The 14764-nt window shown below is 49.1% G+C and overlaps 1 protein-coding gene across 1 annotated transcript in view; it reads right to left on the bottom strand.

Moving 5' to 3' along the window:
- Positions 1-9741: 9741 nt before the first annotated feature.
- LOC120023665 (glutamyl aminopeptidase) overlaps positions 9742-14764 on the bottom strand; it is a 31116-nt gene continuing 26093 nt past the window's right edge. Inside the window, exons 15-20 of the mRNA XM_038967718.1 lie at positions 11570-11643; positions 11367-11471; positions 11016-11189; positions 10663-10803; positions 10389-10470; positions 9742-10205 (exon numbers count right to left, since the gene is read on the bottom strand). Coding sequence (XP_038823646.1) covers positions 10056-10205; positions 10389-10470; positions 10663-10803; positions 11016-11189; positions 11367-11471; positions 11570-11643 — 726 coding nt within the window. The 3' untranslated portion in view covers positions 9742-10055. The remainder of the gene's footprint in view (positions 10206-10388; positions 10471-10662; positions 10804-11015; positions 11190-11366; positions 11472-11569; positions 11644-14764) is intronic.

Below are 14764 nucleotides of genomic sequence, written 5' to 3'. Positions count from 1 at the left end.
CCAAACTCTTTGATTACACTTGTCATTGAGTATACTGTTAGAGGATGGGATACGTGTAAGCAAGTTTAAAAGATCCCACCCTACCAAGCTTTCTAGACCCTACCAGTGGTCATGAGAGAACTGGAAAATACTAAATTCAAGAGTACTGAGGTACATCCCAAGTCACCCATTATTTATAGGTACCTCAAAATATACGAAAGTCGTTTTATGTAATTAGAGACACATTAGACATCATCAACCTTACAGCTTTGCCCTACATTGCTGTACATCAATGAAGAGTCTGTCCAATACCAGTGTTTCTGGACCACGTGGGTAGGTGCTTCTATATTAACTGGATTATATTTTGATATGTTGGGGTTTACCATGTAAATTGCTCTTTTTATGACATTCTAGCCATTGTCGTCCTGATGCGTTTTACTTTAGTGTAATATTAGCATAAACAAACAATAAACTATGTTTGTGTACAACATTATGCTTTCTTTATTTTCTTTCCTGTGGCAACACTCATCCAGACTGCAGTATTCCCAGTAAGTGCATATACGCTCTTCTTTTTTTCTAATACAGTTGTACATTCTACAAAGTATATACATTTGTAAACTTTGCATTGTTTGAAACATTACTTAGAAATACATCTGTACATATAGATCAATATACCCGACCCAATATTAAAAGTAATCATGTCACGACTCCCACCAAAGGTGGCTCCCCTACCTATTCGGGCGGCGCTCGGCGGTCGTCGTCGCCGGTCTACTAGCTGCCACCGATCCCCTTTTCCTTTTCTGTTTGTTATGTCTTATTGGTTGCACCTGTCTCTTGTTTAGTTTTGATTCAGGACTATTTAAGCCTGTTAGGCCCGCCTGTTTTTGTGCGTGCTTGTTTTCTGTTAGTCGAGGTTGTTGCGTGTGGTGTTCCTGTCTGTTTGTGCCCTGTGTTGGGTTGGACATTTTTTTGATATTCGCCTGTTGTTTTGGGCGTTAGTGTTGGATGCCGCAATAAAGTCCGGTTTCCCCTATTATCCTCTGCTCTCTGCGCTTGACTCCGCACCCACCACTCCAGGCTCTGTGACAGAAGCCCGCAGCATCACTATGGAGTCAGCAGGAGCAGCTGCAACCCCTCTCCCATCCATGGAGGAGCAAGTCCTCCATCATACGGCCATTCTCCACCGAATCAGGTCAGCAATGGACCAAATGATGGAGAGAATGGACCGATGGGAGAGGAGTGGCCTCCTTACCTCACCCCCAGCTCCTCCTCCGCCAGCACCACCTACTCCTCCTACGGCGTCCGGATCCAGTGCTCTGCGTCTGGCGCTCCCCAGGGAGTACGATGGAACGGCGGCTGGGTGCCAGGGGTTCTTACTACAGCTTGAGCTGTACCGTTCGTCCGACTCCCTCGGGGGAGGAGAGCATGAGCGTCCTCGTCTCCTGTCTGACGGGTCGAGCCCTGGAGTGGGCCAACGCAGTGTGGAATGGCCCAGACTCGGCGAGGGACCACTACCCCGAGTTCACCCGCCGGTTCCGGGCCGTGTTCGATCACCCACCAGAAGGCCGAGCGGCGGGTGAACGGCTGTTTCACCTGCGACAGGAGACGAGGAGCGCGCAGGACTTTGCGCTGGAGTTCCGGACCTTGGCCGCTGGAGCGGGGTGGAACGACAGGGCCCTGATGGACCACTATCGTTGTAGCCTCCGGGAGGACGTCCGCAGGGAGCTAGCTTGTCGGGACGCCACCCTCTCCCTCGACGAACTCATTGACATGTCGATCCGACTGGACAACCTGCTGGCTGCCCGCCGGCGTCCAGAACGGGCCCTGTTAGTTCCACCTCCTGGCCCTCCCGCTTCAATCCCTATGGAGTTAGGGGGGGCCGCATCGAGGGGCACCGGAGGAGGAGGCTCCTCCTGCACCAGGTGTGGTCGGAGAGGACACACTGCCGATCAGTGCTGGAGGAGCTCGTCTGGGAGTCATGAGAGCAGGCAGAGCACTCCTCGTTCACCCTAGGTGAATCAGCACCAGACTCACCCAGAGCTCCCTGTTGGTCACATGTTCTTACTAATTTCTTTCTCTGAATTTTCTCCCTCTCTCCAGCATAAGGCGCTAGTCGATTCAGGCGCAGCTGGGAACTTTATGGATCGTGGACTCGCGTTAAGGCTAGGGATTCCACTGGTGCCGCAAGACCAACCCTTCCCCGTGCACTCCTTAGATAGCCGACCATTAGGCTCAGGGCTGGTCAGGGAGGCCACGGTTCCACTGGACATGGTAACGCAGGGGGATCATAAGGAGCGGATTAGTCTCTTCCTTATTGATTCACCTGCGTTTCCAGTGGTGCTGGGGATTCCCTGGCTGGCTAATCACAATCCTGAGATTTCATGGAAACGGGGGGCTCTCCGAGGGTGGTCAGATAGGTGCAGAGGAGTTTCCATCGGTGTGACGACGGTGGAGAGTCCAGACCAGGTTTCCACAGTGCGCATTCCCTCTGAATATGCCAATTTGGCTATCGCTTTCTGTAAAAAGAAGGCGACCCAATTACTACCTCATCGACGAGGGGATTACGCGATAAACCTCCTGGTAAACGCTGCACTTCCCAGGAGTCACGTGTACCCGTTGTCCCAGGAGGAGACAGTGGCTATGGAGACATACGTCACTGAATCTCTGGGACAGGGGTACATTCGGCCCTCCATGTCACCCATCTCCTCGAGTTTCTTTTTTGTGAAGAAAAAGGGAGGTCTGCGTCCGTGCATTGATTACAGAGGTCTAAATTCCATCACAGTAGGGTTTAGTTACCCGCTACCTCTCATCGCCACAGCGGTGGAATCATTTCACGGGGCGCGTTTCTTTCACAAAACTGGACCTTAGGAGTGTGTATCATTTGGTGCGTATCCGGGAGGGAGATGAGTGGAAGACCGCGTTTAGTACCACATCTGGCCATTATGAGTACCTCGTCATGCCGTATGGGTTGAAGAATGCTCCAGACGTTTTTCAATCTTTCGTAGACGAGATTCTCAGATACCTGCACAGGCAGGGTGTGGTGGTGTATATCGATGATATACTGATCTATTCTGCCACACGCACCGCGCATGTGTCTCTGGTGCGTAACGTACTTGGGCGACTGCTGGAGCATGACCTGTACGTCAAGGCTGAGAAATGTGTGTTCTCCAAACAAGCCGTTTCCTTCCTGGGTTATCGCATTTCCACCTCTGGGGTGGTGATGGAGTGTGACCGCGTTACAGCCGTGCGTAATTGGCTGACTCCGACCACGGTAAAGGAGGTGCAGCGGTTTTTAGGGTTTGCCAATTACTACCGGAGGTTTATCCGGGGTTTTGGTCAGGTGGCTGCTCCCATTACCTCACTGCTGAAGGGGGGTCCGGCACGCTTGCGGTGGTCAGCGGAAGCGGGCAGAGCATTCAGTCGTCTGAAGGAGCTGTTAACCGACGCTCCCGTGCTGGCTCATCCGGACCCCTCTTTGGCGTTCATAGTGGAGATGGACGCGTCCGAGGCTGGGGTTGGAGCCGTGCTGTCACAGCGCTCGGGCACGCCACCGAAGCTTCGCCCCTGCGCTTTCTTCTCGAGGAAGCTCTGTCCGGTGGAGCGGAACTATGACGTGGGGGACCGGGAGTTATTAGCTGTGGTCAAGGCTCTGAAGGTGTGGAGACATTGGCTTGAGGGGGCCAAGCACCCTTTCCTCATCTGGACTGACCATCGTAATCTCGAGTATATCCGGGCAGCGAGGAGATTGAATCAACGTCAGGCCTGGTGGGCCATGTTTTTTACCAGATTTCGGTTCACGATATCCTATAGGCCAGGCTCCCTTAATACTAAGGCTGACGCGCTGTCCCCTCTATGACACCGAGGAGCGGTCCATCGATCCTACTCCCATCCTTCCAACTTCATGTCTGGTAGCACCGGTGGTATGGGAGGTGGACGCGGAAATCGAGCGGGCGTTAAGGTTGGAACCTGCACCTCCTCAGTGTCCAGCGGGTGTTCAGTACGTGCCGCTTGGTGTTCGTGATCGTTTGATTCGATAGGCCCATACACTACCCTCTTCGGGTCATCCTGGTATTGAGAGGACAGCGCAGAGTCTTAGGGGGAGGTACTGGTGGCCCACTTTGGCCAAGGACGTGAGGTTTTATGTCTCCTCCTGCTCGGTGTGCGCTCAGAGCAAGGCTCCTCGACACCTGCCTAGAGGGAAGTTACAGCCCCTCCCCGTTCCACAACGGCCGTGGTCGCATTTGTCGGTGGATTTTCTCATCGACCTTCCCCCGTCTCAGGGAAACACCACAATCCTGGTCGTTGTGGATCGGTTTTCTAAGTCCTGCCGTCTCATCCCGTTGCCCGGTCTCCCTACGGCCCTACAGACTGCGGAGGCCCTGTTTACCCATGTCTTCCTGCACTACGGGGTGCCTGAGGACATCGTTTCTGATCGGGGTCCCCAGTTCACGTCCAGAGTTTGGAGGGCGTTCATGGAACGTCTGGGGGTCTCGATCAGCCTGACCTCGGGTTTTCACCCCGAGAGTAATGGGCAGGTGGAGAGAGTGAACCAGGATGTGGGTAGGTTTCTGCGGTCGTATTGCCAGGACCGGCCTGGTGAATGGGCGAGGTACGTCCCATGGGCGGAGGTGGCTCAGAATTCTCTCCGCCACTCCTCCACTAACATGTCACCGTACCAGTGTGTGTTGGGCTACCAGCCGGTCCTGGCCCCATGACATCAGAGCCAGACTGAAGCTCCTGCGGTGGAGGAGTGGGTGCAGCGCTCGAAAGGAGACCTGGAGAGCCGTCCAGGAATCACTGAAACAAGCTGGTGGACGGCAGAAGAGGAGCGCTGACCATCACCGCAGTGAGGCCCCCGTGTTCGCACCGGGGGACCGGGTCTGGCTCCCGACCCGGAACCTGCCCCTCCGCCTGCCCTGCCGGAAGCTGGGGCCGCAGTGTGTGGGGCCATTTAAAGTCCTGAGGAGGATTTTTTATTTTTTTCACCTTTATTTAACCAGATAGGCAAGTTGAGAACAAGTTCTCATTTACAATTGCGACCTGGCCAAGATAAAGCAAAGCAGTTTGACACATACAACAACACAGAGTTACACATGGAGTAAAACAAACATACAGTCAATAATACAGTAGAAAGATAAGTCTATATACAATGTGAGCAAGTGAGGTGAGATAAGTGAGGTGAAGGCAAAAAAAAGGCCATGGTGGCGAAGTAAATACAATATAGCAAGTAAAACACTGGAATGGTTGATTTGCAGTGGAAGAATGCGCAAAGTAGAGATAGAAATAATGGTGTGCAAAGGAGCAAAATAAATAAATAAATACAGTAGGGAAAGAGGTAGTTGTTTGGGCTAAATTATAGATGGGCTATGTACAGGTGCAGTAATCTGTGAGCTGCTCTGACAGCTGGTGCTTAAAGCTAGTGAGGGAGATAAATGTTTCCAGTTTCAGAAATTTTTGTAGTTCGTTCCAGTCATTGGAACGGCAGAGAAAGGAAGAATTGGTTTTGGGGGTGACCAGAGAGATATACCTGCTGGAGCGCGTGCTATGGGTGGGTGTTGCTATGGTGACCAGTGAGCTGAGATAAGGGGGGACTTTACCTAGCAGGGTCTTGTAGATGACCTGGAGCCAGTGGGTTTGGCGACTAGTATGAAGCGAGGGCCAGCCAACGAGAGCGTACAGGTCGTAGTGGTGGGTAGTATATGGGGCTTTGGTGACAAAACGGATGGCATTGTGATTGAGTAGGATATTGGAGGCTATTTTGTAAATGACATCGCCTAAGTCGAGGATTGGTAGGATGGTCAGTTTTACGAGGGTATGTTTGGCAGCATGAGTGAAGGATGCTTTGTTGCGGAATAGGAAGCAAATTCTAGATTTAACTTTGGATTGGAGTTGTTTGATGTGAGTCTGGAAGGAGAGTTTACAGTCTAACCTGACACCTAGGTATTTGTAGTTGTCCACATATTCTAAGTCAGAGCCGGCCAGAGTAGTGAGGTTGGACAGGCGGGCAGGTGCAGGCAGAGATCGGTTGAAGAGCATGCATTTAGTTTTACTTGTATTTAAGAGCAATTGTAGGCCACGGAAGGAGAGTTGTATGGCATTGAAGCTCGTCTGGAGGGTTGTTAACACAGTGTCCAAAGAAGGGCCAGAAGTATACAGAATGGTGTCGTCTGCGTAGAGGTGGATCAGAGACTCACCAGCAGCAAGAGCGACATCATTGATGTAAACAGAGAAGAGAGTCAGTCCAAGAATTGAACCCTGTGGCACCCCCATAGAGACTGCCAGAGGCCCGGACAACAGACCCTCCGATTTGACACACTGAACTCTATCAAAGAAGTAGTTGGTGAACCAGGCGAGGCAATCATTTGAGAAGCCAAGGCTATCGAGTCTGCCGATGAGGATGTGGTGATTGACAGAGTCGAAAGCCTTGGCCAGGTCAATGATTACGGCTGCACAGTATTGTTTCTTATCGATGGCGGTTAAGATATCGTTTAGGACCTTGAGCGTGGCTGAGGTACACCCATGACCAGCTCTGAAACCAGATTGCATAGCGGAGAAGGTATGGTGGGATTCGAAATGGTCGGTAATCTGTTTGTTGACTTGGCTTTCGAAGACCTTAGAAAGGCAGGGTAGGATAGATATAGGTCTGTAGCAGTTTGGGTCAAGAGTGTCCCCCCCTTTGAAGAGGGGGATGACCGCAGCTGCTTTCCAATCTTTGGGAATCTCAGACGACACGAAAGAGAGGTTGAACAGGCTAGTAATAGGGGTGGCAACAATTTCAGCAGATAATTTTAGAAAGAAAGTGTCCAGATTATCTAGCCCGGCTGATTTGTAGGGGTCCAGATTTTGCAGCTCTTTCAGAACATCAGCTGACTGGATTTGGGAGAAGGAGAAATGGGGAAGGCTGGGGCGAGTAGCTGTGGGGGGTGCAGTGCTGTTGACCGGGGTAGGGGTAGCCAGGTGGAAAGCATGGCCAGCCATAGAAAAATGCTTATTGAAATTCTCAATTATAGTGGATTTATCAGTGGTGACAGTGTTTCCTATCTTCAGTGCAGTGGGCAGCTGGGAGGAGGTGTTCTTATTCTCCATGGACTTTAGTGTCCCAGAACTTTTTTGAGTTTGTGTTGCAGGAAGCAAATTTCTGCTTGAAAAAGCTAGCCTTGGCTTTTCTAACTGCCTGTGTATATTGGTTTCTAGCTTCCCTGAAAAGTTGCATATCACGGGGGCTGTTCGATGCTAATGCAGAACGCCATAGGATGTTTTTGTGTTGGTTAAGGAAATTAGAAAGGCCTGCTCGCTGAAGTGTTTCAGGGAGCGTTTGACAGTGATGAGTGGAGGTCGTTTGACCGCTGACCCATTACGGATGCAGGCAATGAGGCAGTGATCGCTGAGATCTTGGTTGAAAACAGCAGAGGTGTATTTAGAGGGCAAGTTGGTTAGGATGATATCGATGAGGGTGCCCGTGTTTACGGCTTTGGGGTGGTACCTGGTAGGTTCATTGATCATTTGTGTGAGATTGAGGGCATCAAGCTTAGATTGTAGGATGGCTGGGGTGTTAAGCATGTTCCAGTTTAGGTCGCCTAGCAGCACGAGCTCTGAAGATAGATGGGGGGCAATCAGTTCACATATGGTGTCCAGAGCACAGCTGGGGGCAGAGGGTGGTCTATAGCAGGCGGCAACGGTGAGAGACTTGTTTTTAGAGAGGTGGATTTTTAAAAGTAGAAGTTCAAATTGTTTGGGTACAGACCTGGATAGTAGGACAGAACTCTGCAGGCTAACTTTGCAGTAGATGCAACACCGCCCCCTTTGGCCGTTCTATCTTGTCTGAAAATGTTGTAGCTAGGGATGAAAATGTCAGAATTTTTGGTGCTCTTCCTAAGCCAGGATTCAGACACGGCTAGAATATCCGGGTTGGCAGAGTGTGCTAAAGCAGTGAATAAAACAAACTTAGGGAGGAGGCTTCTAATGTTAACATGCATGAAACCAAGGTTATTACGGTTACAGAAGTCATCAAAAGAGAGCGCCTGGGGAATAGGAGTGGAGCTAGGCACTGCGGGGCCTGGATCCACCTCTACATCACCAGAGGAACAGAGGAGGAGTAGGATAAGAGTACGGCTAAAAGCTATGAGAATTGGTCGTCTAGAACGTCTGGAACAGAGAGTAAAAGGAGGTTTCTGGGGGCGATAAAATAGCTTCAAGGTATAATGTACAGACAAAGGTATGGTAGGATGTGAATACAGTGGAGGTAAACCTAGGTATTGAGTGATGATGAGAGATATTGTCTCTAGAAACATCATTGAAACCAGGTGATGTCATCGCATGTGTGGGTGGTGGAACTGAAATGTTGGATAAGGTATAGTGAGCAGGGCTAGAGGCTCTAAAGTGAAATAAGCCAATAAACACTAACCAGAACAGTAATGGACAAGGCATATTGAGATTAAGGAGAGGCATGCTTAGTCGAGTGATCATAAGGGTCCAGTGAGTAGAGGTTGGTTGGGGTCACGACGATTCAGACAGCTAGCCGGGCCATCGGTAGCAAGCTAGCATAGGATGGAGGTCTGTTTTTAGCCACCTCGTGCGTTTCCGTCGGTAGATTAGTGGGGTTCCGTGTGGTAGAGGGGATCAATCCAATTGGCAAAATAGATATAGTAATAATGACCCAAGAAAAAATTGTCCGATAGACTTATTCAGATAGCAGCCGATAAGACAGCTAATGATTAGCAGGCCGCAGATGGGCGTTCAGGTAACGTCGCGACGGAGGGGCCAGTTGGATAACTCCCTCGGGCAGATAACGTCGGTAGTCCAGTCATGAAGGCCCGGTGGAGCTCCGCATTGGCAGTAAAACGGGTCCGGATAGGTGATTTTAGCCCAGGAGTGGCTGATGGAACTCTTCGAGCTAAAGGAATAGCTGATGACCACAAACCGTGGTTAAACGATAAACGAGGTGTGTTATAGGTTACAGCTTCCTTCTTACTATCGTATTAACCCCTCGTTTCATGTGTCTCTCCTCAGGCCGGTGGTGGCTGGTCCCCTGCAGGAAGGTGAGGTGCCGGAGGTCCCTCCGCCCCCTCTGGACATCGAGGGGTCCCCGGCGTACACTGTACGTTCCATTCTGGACTCTAGACGGGTGAGGGGCCTACAGTACCTCGTGGACTGGGAGGGGTACGGTCCGGAGGAGAGGTTCTGGGTACCGGTGGTGGACATCTTGGATCCATCACTACTGAGGGAGTTCCACCGCCTCCATCCGGATCGCCCTGCGCCTCGCCCCCCGGGTCGCCCTCGAGGCCGGTGGCGGCGCGCTGCGGGAGCCGCGCGTCAGGGGGGGGGGTACTGTCCCACCGAAGGTGGCTCCCCTGCCTGTTCGGGCGGCGCTCGGCGGTTGTCGTCGCCGGTCTACTAGCTGCCACCGATCCCCTTTTCCTTTTGTTATGTCTTATTGGTTGCACCGGTCTCTTGTTTAGTTTTGATTCAGGACTATTTAAGCCTGTTAGGTCCGCCTGTTTTTGTGCGGGCTTGTTTTCTGTTAGTCGAGGTTGTTGCGTTCCTGTCTGTTTGTGCCCTGTGTTGGGTTGGACATTTTTTTGATATTCACCTGTTGTTTTGGGCGTTAGTGTTGGATGCCGCAATAAAGTCCGATTTCCCCCATTATCCTCTGCTCTCTGCGCTTGACTCCGCACCCACCACTCCAGGCTCTGTGACAAATCATGGTTATTTGAATATGACATCTCAAATTCTTTCCAAGCACTTAATAAGAAATGAAATATGTGTCAAAATGTTTATTTTATTTGTCCTTCCTTAATTTAACACAAATATACCGTAGGTAATGCAGGAAAGATACTAAGTACTGTAAATTGATTCCACTTGAGTAAAGATAAAGTGGCTCACTGAGTTACAATCACATCAGAAGTGTGTTTGATTTGCACAACAGCATATCCAGGACAGAGGGACTTGATACTTGATTTATAAAGGCAGTCCTGTGGCGTGCTTTCACTGCCGTTGAATTAATTAATGGAAACAGCATGAAGGTATTTTATTTGGATTAGGCATGGGTTCTTTAGTGTTATGTTGACCTGATGTCATCAGTAGGCGACGTTGCTCTCCAGCCAAGAGCTGATCTCTGCCTTGTTTCTCCTGACCCACTCGATGTTGTTCTTCACTGTCTCTAGAGCTTGCTGCCTAGGCATCTCCCCAGCCCCGGCATTAGGGTTCAGTTTGAAAAAGTGCGCCATCTAAAACCCAACCACACAGTCAACACAGTCAGTCATAAACCAAGTCACCATAAAAAGACACAATCCACAACATAGATCACGGTCAATCTTAAATTCAAGCACACCAGTGCTAGTCTCAATTTAAGTGGTATATTGTTTGATTTACTTATTCTAATTCTATGAGTTGAATGTCCCTGTTCTAACCTGCCACAGCTGTAGCTCTGTATTGTAGGTGGTGCTGATTCTGGTCAGCAGGCGCCCCAGGCTCCTGTCATTGATAGTGTATCTGTAACAAAACAAAAGGAAAGGAAATTGAAAACTGTCACAGTATTTACATGATTCATTCACTCTAGGCTCAGTTGATACTGATTCAGTAAATTGACTTACAGCATTCCATTTAGTCACTATCACTTCAATGACTCTGGACTCAGTAACTCAAAATTCAGACTCAGAGAAGTGACTCAGAGAATGGGCTCACCTGTTCACTAGGTAGTCCCAGTTGAGAGTGACCCAGTCCCAGGCCATGGTCTTGCCGTAGCGATTCAGAGAGACATATTGGACCACAGTGAACAGATCCTGAGTCCTCACAATACTCTCATCTTTGGAAACCTCCAGTAAGCTGAAAAACAACGCCATTCTAACAAGCAGCATTATCTCAAGTCATATCTAGCTAAATAAACTAAAATGTTTGCCAGAAACAATTTTGCACACTCTTGCCAACAAATGTACTGGGGTTCTAGTAATAACTTTTCACTGGATTATGTTTAAAAGCAATTTTGAATAATGCATGTAAAAATAATTTATAAAGATAATTCATGTTTTTTTATTTACTTGAACAGAAGAGTGATGTTCTCCACAGATGCCAATCCATACAGGAGCTTGTCCTTCTCTTGGGCCAAGGTCTCGGTTTTGTACCTCTCAAACATTAAGTTCCACTTCGCCTCAGTGCCTGAGTTCCTCATGCCATAGCGATACACCAACAGGCGCAGGTTCACCCCAACACTGCTGGAGGTCAAAGGTCATGTTATCATTAGGGCTTAGTGGGATAAACATGCTTTTAGGAATACTAATAAAGTAGTTAGTTGTGTCCATCAGTTTAGGCCTAACATTAGCATGTACTGCAGCTGGATTAGTAAGTAGATCATGTGTCATTTAATGATTTAATTCAAGACTAATATTTACCTGATGTTTCCTGAGATCCATTGGTCAAATAAAACAGATGCCTCATTTAGCACTTCCTGGTCGCCCATTTGGCAAGCAATTCCCTGGACTGTCTCACGCAACAGCCTATACAAAACCCATATAGACAATGCAGTTTACGATCAATATCCAGCAAATACACCCATGATCTATCAAATAAAGTAGATTGTCTCTCCTTGTTTTACCTATCTCTCTGGCTTCCCTTGTCATCCCATCCCAGCTGCCTGGAGATAGTCTGCACATGCTCACGGAATAATTTCTGTCGGGGAAATAAGCGACTAGACATGACTAGTCTATTCCTGAAACTTCCTTAGGGAGTTTCCCCCAAAACACCCCACCAGGGACATGGAGCTAAACAAGGGACATGTTTTAGACCTATTCTCTAGTTTGTATTATTATCTCATACGTACAGGTAACTGACAAAGTAACCCTTAAAAAAATATATGTTTGTTGAGGCAAACTTCCCGCAGGTTTGTGGCAAATTTGATGCAAACTAAATAGTCTGGCACAAAATGTTGCCAGAAGTTTGCAATGTTTGTCACTAGTGGTGAATCTGCTGCAAACCTTTGGCAACAATAATATTTATTGGCACTAGTGGCAAACAGTTCACCAGAGGTTTTTTTCTCTTTAAGATTCAACTTGAATTTATGGCAACAAGTTCCAAGACCAGTAACCGTTGATGACCAATCAGGGGGATTAGAAACATCTGTTGGAAAATGGAAACCAAGCTATCTAGCTAGGTAGCTACCAGTTGTCCGGTGAGTGTAACTTACGAATTAGACTTCCTAATGAACTTTAACATTTTATTAGCTAAATTATGCCTAGTTAGGAATGTCACGTTTTATGGGATAGAGTGAAACATTTTGTTGATACCAGTTTCAATCTGTCAGTGATACTGACTGGCTAGCGCTTAGCTAGCTAACGTTAGCTATCATATTTTTGCACAATTATTGTGATAGCTAGCTAGCTAATGATTTGCCTAAACACTTATTTTTAGGTAAATACGTTGCTGTCTTAAGACCAATACGCATGTCAATAAGCTAGTGTCAAGGTTCAGTAGCATGTTAGCTGTCACAACAGCTAAGGTAGCAACAATATGAGTTGATATGACATCAGTAAAACTTAACTTTTGCAGATGGATAGATACTCTTCCCCAACCCGTGGTGTTGGAAAAAGCTAGGAGCTGCAATCAGTAATAACACTTTCTTTTGTGATGAGTGTATTGTCTACAAGATTGATAAGGTGAGCAAATGCATGTATTCTCAAATGTAGCCCATTCATTCTTTGTAACAATTAGATTTGAATTGCTTTAAATTAATAGTAGCTAGCTCATCTTGATAATGTTGTTACTTCTCATTCTAGAAGCAATCAGTTACAAGGTAAAAATACAGATTGAGGCCTTCAATCAAACTGAGGACAGAGAAATGTGTGTGCACCAGAAAGGTCAAAGCTTCTTGCATGCATGGCTTTAAGATGTAAGTTACACAACAACAAAACATTCTGGGTTGTTTTGATGACCCAATTGTTGCATTGCAGGCATTGGGTCAATAGTTGGGTTATGTTTCACTATATTGGATAACTCCTATATATTGGTATCAATCCACGGCGGAGGGATACATCCGAGGTGAGGATTTACTCCTGTGTACACCTGTGTCACGGATGGGGTCCACCCCTATATATAGACCCCATGGCCGCGACACACGTTCTCTTTCATTTTCTCGGCGGACGTCCGTATGATTGGAGGTACAAACTTTCTGAAGTTCGCTTGGTAAATTACTGGTAAGTGTAATATCTTACGTGGAAGTATACTAACTGGCTGTTTGCAGCCTGGAGCAGCTGGCCACATGGCCAGCCCCTCCTCTTGAGTGCTCCACTCGCTGCGCGCGTTTGCTCTGTATCTTCCGCCTGTGGTTTGTCGTGTTTTTGTTTCGTTAGAGTTACACTACGACTCCGTGTGCATCCATAGGGGTACCGACTCTAATTCCGGTGCCGGCCTCCATCCTTCAGGGTCCTTTGTGTCACCACTGTGGCCGGCCCCCTGAAGAAGAAAACCCTGTGGCTGGAGATCTCCTCACTCCTGGACAAGGGTGCCATTCGCAGGATCAAGACATCAGAACGGTTAGGTGGGTTCTACTCCACTTATTTTATGGTCCCAAAAAGAGACGGAGGGTTTCGACCAATTCTGGACCTCCGCAACCTCAATGGGTACTTGAAGGTACTGAGGTTCCACATGCTGTCCCCGGCCTGCGTGATGCAGGCCGTCTCCCGGGACCAGTGGTTTGTGACACTGGACCTGAGGGATGCATACTTCCATGTTCCTGTTCACCCAGCTCATTGGCAAAACCTCTGATTGGCTTCGAAGGGAGGGCTTGCGAATTCATGGTTCTTCCCTTCGGCCTCTCCTTGGCACCCTGCACTTTCACAAAGTGCATGGACGCTGTCCTGGTACCTCTAACGTCCCGAGGGTCGTTGATCCTCAATTACCTGGACGATGATTTGTGCCCCGAACAGGACCCATGTCCTGTCAGACAGAGACATGCTCCTTACCCACATCGGCGGGCTGGGCATTACTGTAAACGACAAGAAGAGTTGTCTGACGCCCACCCAGAGGGTGGCCTTCATTGGCATGGAACTGGACTCAGTCCTCATGAGAGCACGCCTGCCCGCCAGAAGTGTTCAGGCGATCTTATCTTGCCTCGACCACTTTCGGCAGGGGTGAGTGGTATCCGCCCTAAACTGCCAACGCCTGTTGGGCTTGCTGATGGCGGCCTTGTTGTTGATTCCCCTGGGCCTGCTCCATCTCCGGCCTCTTCAACAGTGGTTCAACTCCCACCGGCTGCACCCGAAGCGCCACCGTCACCGCCAGCTGCGGGTGACCACACAGTGCCTCAGGGCATTGTTGAGGTGGCGCTGTTGCTCCTTTCTCTCAGGTGGGGTGGAGATGCTGAGGATATGCCGCTGGGAGCTGGTCAGCACAGACACCTCCCTGATCGGCTGGAGGGTGTGACCATGGGAAGGTCGGCCAGCAGCTGTTGGCTACCCACTTGGAGTGGCAGGCACATCAATACACTAGATGTCAGAGCTGTACTGCTGGCCCTGCAGTCTTTCCTTCCACATCTGAAGGGAAGACATGTCCTGGTGAGAACGGACAACACCACAGTGGTGGTTGATACATCAACCATCAAGGGGGACTGAGGTCCCACCGCATCCATCTTATGACACGGAAGCTCCTTCTCTAGGCTCAGGGAAGTCTAGCGTCTCTACACGCAGCGCACGTACCTGGTATCCTGAATATGGCAGCGGATATGCTCTCGAGGGAGGGCCCATCACCTTGGGACTGTAGCCTATATCCCCAGGTGGTGACGCACCTGTGGGACAAG

This window comes from Salvelinus namaycush, chromosome 28 (genome assembly GCF_016432855.1).
Source record: "Salvelinus namaycush isolate Seneca chromosome 28, SaNama_1.0, whole genome shotgun sequence".
NCBI lineage: Eukaryota > Metazoa > Chordata > Actinopteri > Salmoniformes > Salmonidae > Salvelinus > Salvelinus namaycush.
Note: the sequence above shows the minus strand (reverse complement) of the source record. Positions and strands in the feature narration are given on the sequence as shown.